General features: G+C 45.5%; 1 protein-coding gene across 1 annotated transcript; it reads right to left on the minus strand.

Annotated features, from left to right (window-relative positions):
* Positions 1 to 1,735: 1,735 nt before the first annotated feature.
* Positions 1,736 to 3,493, minus strand: fzd10 (frizzled class receptor 10; the record flags this gene model as incomplete). The annotated part of the gene is made up of 1 exon (XM_080739104.1): positions 1,736 to 3,493. One exon carries the CDS (start codon positions 3,491 to 3,493, stop codon positions 1,736 to 1,738), a length of 1,758 nt encoding a protein of 585 aa, XP_080595230.1.
* Between the last annotated feature and the right edge of the window lie 3,333 nt (positions 3,494 to 6,826).

Below are 6,826 nucleotides of genomic sequence, written 5' to 3' on the forward strand. Positions count from 1 at the left end.
GGCTGCACTCTCATAAATGGTTGACTCTCTGATACATTTGTAATCTCTTTGATGTCATCCAATCTTTTTCTCTTGCAGATGAGAGTGAAATCCAGGTGTCCTAGCAGCAGCAGCAGCAGTGAGAATTAAACACAAAATAAAGAGTAGAGTCAAGAACAAAACCTAGATAAATAAAAGTAAAAACTGAGCTGCTGCATTAGATATCTTCAGTGGATCTCTGTATGGGTTAATGAATGAGCATTATGTATAAAATCAATAAATATAAATGTACAGGCAACTGAGAGCTTGTGCTCTTAATTAAGGATTGAACAGACAGTTCAGATGCAACTATTCATCACTGTGTGATCCACAATGTTGTGGATCCACATGCCTTTCCAGAAGGCATGGGTGGGGAGGTTATTCATCATCACTGAGATGGAGAGGTGTAATCTTCTCCATACACAAAGATATAATGTACGCCATGTGCACACTCGCTTGCCCACAGTGGATCATATGAGTTCAATAACTCAGCTGTTGACTTTATATATCAGTTTTATAACCTGGGCGATAAAAGCAGAACGAAGTGTTGAATCGCTTTGTTGAAACTATTCTGTGTCAAGCTCTGTTAAAAGACGTACGACTTTATGTGAATTCCATGCACCATATTTATATTATGGAATATTATTGTATCGTGTTATATGATGATAATCAGACTGATAGTGAGGGCTTTTTGAATGCCAGACATATTCTTGAAACCCAGCTCTGATACTGTCACAACATAAGGCCTGGGACATGTGCCCCCAAAGAACAGCCATACAAACTAAAAGGGACAAAAAAATGAGCCATTATCAAATGGAACTGTAATAGAGATTTTTTTAAACAACTTGTATTTAGATCCCCTTTCACACAGAGGTAAATGCAACAGCTGTAAAGAAAAACAGTCGCAGTACACAATTCCATCTTTATCCACATCTTAAACTAAAACCTTTTATTTTTCTATAAAATATCGACTTTTAGAAATATATACAAACGCTTCCTCGTGCTATAAAACAGCAAAAACAGGAAAACGCAACTGTGTACAAATAAGTTTTCAATAACTAGTGCTTGTTGATTAATTCATGGCATGAATTTGCCTCACAACAGGCAGCCCATAAGGTCCTGGGCGCTTTTCAACAGCTGCTCTCACTCTAGTTCAAACATGTACGACACTGCCTTGATTTCCATTAAAAAAGCCTCAAAACGTGACACCGTTAAGGCCTCCATCTCTCAGACCTTTCATTTCCATCATCCATGGAGTCCTTTCATTGTTTGTAATGTCAGTAACAGTACAAGTGCCTTTTATGCCTGTAAGGAAAACAAATATTGCACATTATTCAAGCCACCCCATGGCACATCCAAATGGTTTATTCCACACTCTCTTTGTCTCAGAAACAATACGATTTTCTTTTTCTCTCTCTACTTAAGTTCCTCAATGAGATAAGTGATTCCAGGGGTGGCTGTTGTTTTTTTTTTCTCCCTCAAACAAAGGCAGTTCTTGTAGCTTGAGATGTTTCAAGATGAAAAAAAAAAAAAAAAAATAGAAAATATTACATTGCATTATTTTCAATGCAGTTTGCATAAATAAAACATGAACCTTATTTCTTTTGATGGCACTCTTGATTACAGTGTCTGGTTTAGGTATAAGGGCTTTAAAAGTATCTTTTTTGTTGTTTGTTGGAGGGGGGGGGGGGGGGGGGAGTATACACAGAGAGCCAGCTCATACACATGTAGGAGGGGGCCGCGTGGGCTCATACTTGGTATTGTGCCCTTTGAGAGGTGGGTGAGGTTTAATGTAGGGCCCGCCGCTGGTGAACACGCTGGCGGCCTTCCTCCTCGTCCTCTTCTTCAGCTTCCGGCTGAACACGTTCTGCCATGACTGCAGCGTCTTTGAGGTCCAGATCCACATGCCACTGGTGATGCCCACCACCAGCAGCATGAAGATCTTCACCATGAAAATCTCCACCGCCGGTATGGAGGTCTTCATCACGCACTCGTCCGACTCCGGCCCGCCGCCGTCCGCGCCGCACCGCTGCTCCGCGGCCAGGATCCTCCAGTAGTCCATGTTGAGCCGCTCGTAGAAGTAGCAGGCGATGACGCAGGTGGCGGGCACCGTGTAGAGCACGGAGAAGACGCCGATGCGCACCATCAGCTTCTCCAGCTTGTCCGTGTTCTCGCCCTCCGTCTTCATGATCTTGCGGATGTGGAAGAGGGCCACGAAGCCCGAGAGCAGGAACGACGTGCCGATGATGAGGTAGCAGGAGAGCGGGATGAGCACAAAGCCCGTCAGGGCCTTCACGTCCATGCTGCCCACGTAGCACACGCCCGTCAGCTCGTCCCCCGCCACCTTCCGCATCACCAGGATCATGATGGTCTTGACGGCGGGGATGGCCCACGCCGCCAGGTGGAAGTAGCTGCTGTTGGCCTCAATGGCCTCGTGGCCCCACTTCTTGCCGGCGGCCAGGAACCACGTGAGGGTCAGGATGACCCACCAGAGGGAGCTGGCCATGCCGAAGTAGTAGAGGATGAGGAACACAATGGTGCAGCCCGTGCTCTCCAGGCCCTCCTGGATGATGTACTGGACGCCGCTGTCTCTGTCGCAGGCGATCCTGTCGGCCCCCACGAAGAGCCGGATGAGGTAGCCCACGGAGTAAACGCAGTAGGACATGGACAGGAAGATGATTGGCCTCTCGGGGTACTTGAAGCGCTGCGGGTCGATGAGGAACGTGAGCACCGTGAACGCGCTGGACATGAAGCAGAGGATGGACCATATGGCCATCCACACCAGGGAGAACTGCTTGTCGCCCTGCCGCCAGTACACGTCCACTTTGGGGTGGCACTTGGGGGCGCACGACTCGCTCTTCTCCACGAAGTGGAACTTTCCGGGGTTGCTGCAGGTGCCCTTGCTGCCGCTGTCCTTCAGCTGCAGGTCCTGCCCGCCGAGGGGCCGCTGGGGCCTGAATTCGGGAGGCTGAGTGTGGGACACTTTGTGGGGCTCTTCCGAGCCATTGTTGGGGGCCTCCATGCAGAGGTTGTTGGGGTCGTTTTTGGTCGGCAGCCTGTTGCAGTCCAGAGAGTCAGGCCACGGGAAGTTAAACTTCTCCAAGATGGGAGAACAGTTGAGCTTGACCTGCTCACACATCACCCGGCAGGCGGGGATAGGGGTGGAAACCTGCTCCGTGCACATGGGGGCATACAGGGAACATAGGAAGAATTTAAGATGACTGTGGCATCCGATCTCTATTAACGGGGCAAACTCGTGGAGCTTGATAGCCGCCTCGTTTTGGTCCTCGTGGCCCATCAGATTTGGCATGCACGTCATGTTATAACCAATGTCCTTACACAAGGGGATGTGGATGTTTTGACATCTCCCTTCTCCCGACCGGTCAGGGTCGATTGAACTAATGGCCATGCCCCCAGCGCTCCACACACACAGCACAAGCAGCACACACAGCATGGGTTTAGTAGTGGAACACATTTTCACTGCTTTGATCCGCCTTACAAAAAAAAAAAAAAAAAAAAAAAACGTTAAATGTTCACCACTGGGATAAAGTACAAAAATAAACGGAGGTGCGAAGAGCACTAGTTGATGTGGTGGATATTGATGGTCAGAAAAGCAATTGAAAACTTACAAGACTGTCTGTGGTAGGACCATCCTTACCCCCTTTCCTTTCCGATTTTAATGATTTGGTAAAAATATAATTCCGGTGACATGTCCAAAAAGGCGAAAATATTGAGCGCTTAGTTCCATGCTTTGAAATCAACCGGTCTGTGTCTATTATAGTCCACAATCTGACAAGAATGCCGTTTATTGAAGATGTTCAGTCGCGTGCACCGCTCCACTCCGTGGTCGTGGTTTCGGGGCTTTCTTTCTGATATGTTCCCAACTTGTTCACAAAAGTGCACTGAAGACGGTGCAAAATTGTCATGACACTTTTCCACACACGATACGGCCGTTCCGCGCGTATCCGACGATCAAGATTCACTCAGTCAGTCCGATGTCTGCCTAAAAAAACAGCCAGCCTAACTTAAAGAAAAAGAGAAAGCAGAAAACAAAACCACTTTGCTGGGAAGTTCGCAAAGTGCCCTCAAAATATCCACATTAATATTCCCAAACAGTTGTAAAACTGTGCCAAAAATGTGGATTATCCTCCAACAGAGAGAGACAGCCAGCTCATTCGTTCGTTTAGTGGCTGCGCTCGTTTGAGTTGGTCGTTGCCTCCGTCCTGGACTAACCTGCCAAAAGATCCGCCTTCAAAGACAGCTACTTTGCATAAGAAAGATGGAACTGACACGGTGATTATTTTCAAATCGTGCGGAACAGCGTGTTGGCCAATCATTACAAGAATTTTAAGGGTTTTTACACCACACTTGCCATCCTCCGTTTGCTTGTGCATGATGTTCGCCCTAAAACCTCTACCGGAGCAATTATGAGTGATTTTAATACATTTCCAGGGCAGCCTGCGCTCATCCCAAATGTGGCTAAAAAGCCCACAGCTGCTGCTGCACTGATTCAGTGCCGCGCCAAGCGAGTTCTTTCTGGCCACAACTGACAATTTTCACGGTCTGCATAAGTGAGAAAATAGAATGAGTGTGAACGGGAGTTTTTTTTCTTTCCCTTTTTAAGTCCCCCTCTCCTTTTTCCAGTGAATAAACTTTTATGTGTAAACACAATGACATTACAGAGCCTATGGTCAGCTGACCTTTATATGACTCATGGAAGAAGAAGAAACAAAGTTGGATGGATTTCATTTAGTTGAACTGGTAGAGAGTGCACGAGGAAAATAATTTGTGGAATTGTATGGACCAATACATATTAAGTTGGCTTGAAATGCATTATTATTAATGATGATTGATTGATTCGACCTAATAATGGTTGATTGTATTATTATAGGATGAACCATAAATATTAAGAAGAAAATTAGTGTATAATGTTCCTATGAATTTTCACTTTTCTTTAGCCATGACTAAGTGGTTACTGTGTAGGCCTAAATAAGCTGTGAAGCTTACTAGGATCTCCTTTTAGTTGACCTTGTACCAGACAGTGATTTGAGCCAGACAGTGATTTGTGCTGTCATAAAACTTTACTTTTTCATATCGCAAACTTCTAATAAATTCTTCAATCAACCAATTCTCATAGTGTTCTACAAAGCCAGAGGAGATCCAAGACATTATACTGAATTGGAGTTAACAGGCTGTTTTGTCTGTCAGGGTGTCAGGGTGGATATATCTGCAATAATGGGGGGCATTTTCTGGTTCAGTACACTTTAACATCAAATAATGCTCATGAAAAAAAAAGAAAATATCAAACTCACAAAATCAATGTCCCAATTATTGTCAATAGAAAAGAACCATTTAATGTGCAGACAGTCTAATCATGATCACACGTGATTAAAGCCTTTGTTCTCTGGTTTCCAGCTTCAGAAGAGAGTTGTTTGTGTTTTATTGATCACACTGAGATCACAGGAACAACATACATTCTGGTTAAAGGATGGATTTCCACTTTAAAGTCATTTTGTATCGCTTTTGTGTCTTTTTGCTATACGGAAATTAACAAATGTGCACGAATGAATTATTTGACATTGTGTTATCAGCTCAATCAGTAGCTAAAGCATCTCACTTCCAAATCTGGATTCCAGAGAGGCACCCCACCGGTTTTCCATTTGAAGTCTATTGGAGGCTGGAGCATTGGTGCATTTATATAGCACCTGTAATCCAAGAACTTTACAATTTGTATTACATTCACCTATTCACACACGGATGCATGCGCGCGCACACACACACACACACACACACACACACACACACACACACACACACACACACACACGCACACACTGATGGTGGAGGAAACCATGCATGGCAGTGGCACCAAGCTTTAGTGGTTCAGTGTCTTGCTCACCCGTAGCTGGGTGACCAACCCGGGAACCTTCCAATTCCCAAGTGACCATCTACCTTTTATGTCCTAAGCAGGGCCGTAGCGCGTCTAATCGGCGCTCTAGGCGAGCTCTCTCGAATGCGCCCCCCCCCCCCCCCCCACTCCCGCGCGCGCTTCGTGCCGTGAATTTGCCGGTTTTGCCGTGAATTTAGTCGGTTTTGGGCCGGTTTGGATGACTGTTCAATAATATGACATTTTCTCGGGTTTTGGCGTGATTTTTGCCCGTTTTGGGTCAGGTTGGGTGGATCATTAACTGTTCAACAACATGATGCAAAAATGTCAAGCCAGCCAGCCTGCTGGAAACAAGATCACTTACCCAACCGTCGATGCTTCAGGGCAGGCAATTCACATACTAATGAACAAAAAAAAACACTCCATTTCAGCAGGCGCCCCCTTGAGATCGGCGCTCTAGGCGACCGCCTATACCGCCGGCGCCTATAGCTAAAAACGGCCCTGGCCCTAAGGGGTCATATTTTTGTGAAGATGGTGCAAAATATCTTGCATATAAATAGTCCAAATCAATCATATCAAAGTACAGTAGGCCTACTGTATCTCTGCACGTCAATTTGTAACATTCATTGTGGCTGCATGCAACAGGGAACTCTGACTGTTAGCATTTCTTTAAAATAATGGGTTTGCATTTTGTTATTTTGTCAGCACACAGTAAATGTCCTTTTCCATGTCCTCGAAACAGACACGTTTGAACCTAACAGGCCTTCCACAACGCTGAGGAAGACCTGTTAGGTTGAAACGCATCCTTTGCTCTGTCAGTGGAGAGGGAAAACTATAAGAAAGGGACATTTACTGTGTGTGCTGGCTGTTTTCTCAGTTTCATGATATTGCTAAGTCGTGCACCTTGAGACTGTGGTCTAA

This window comes from Nannobrachium achirus, assembly GCF_963921795.1.
Source record: "Nannobrachium achirus genome assembly, chromosome: 12".
Classification (NCBI taxonomy): Eukaryota; Metazoa; Chordata; class Actinopteri; order Myctophiformes; family Myctophidae; genus Nannobrachium; species Nannobrachium achirus.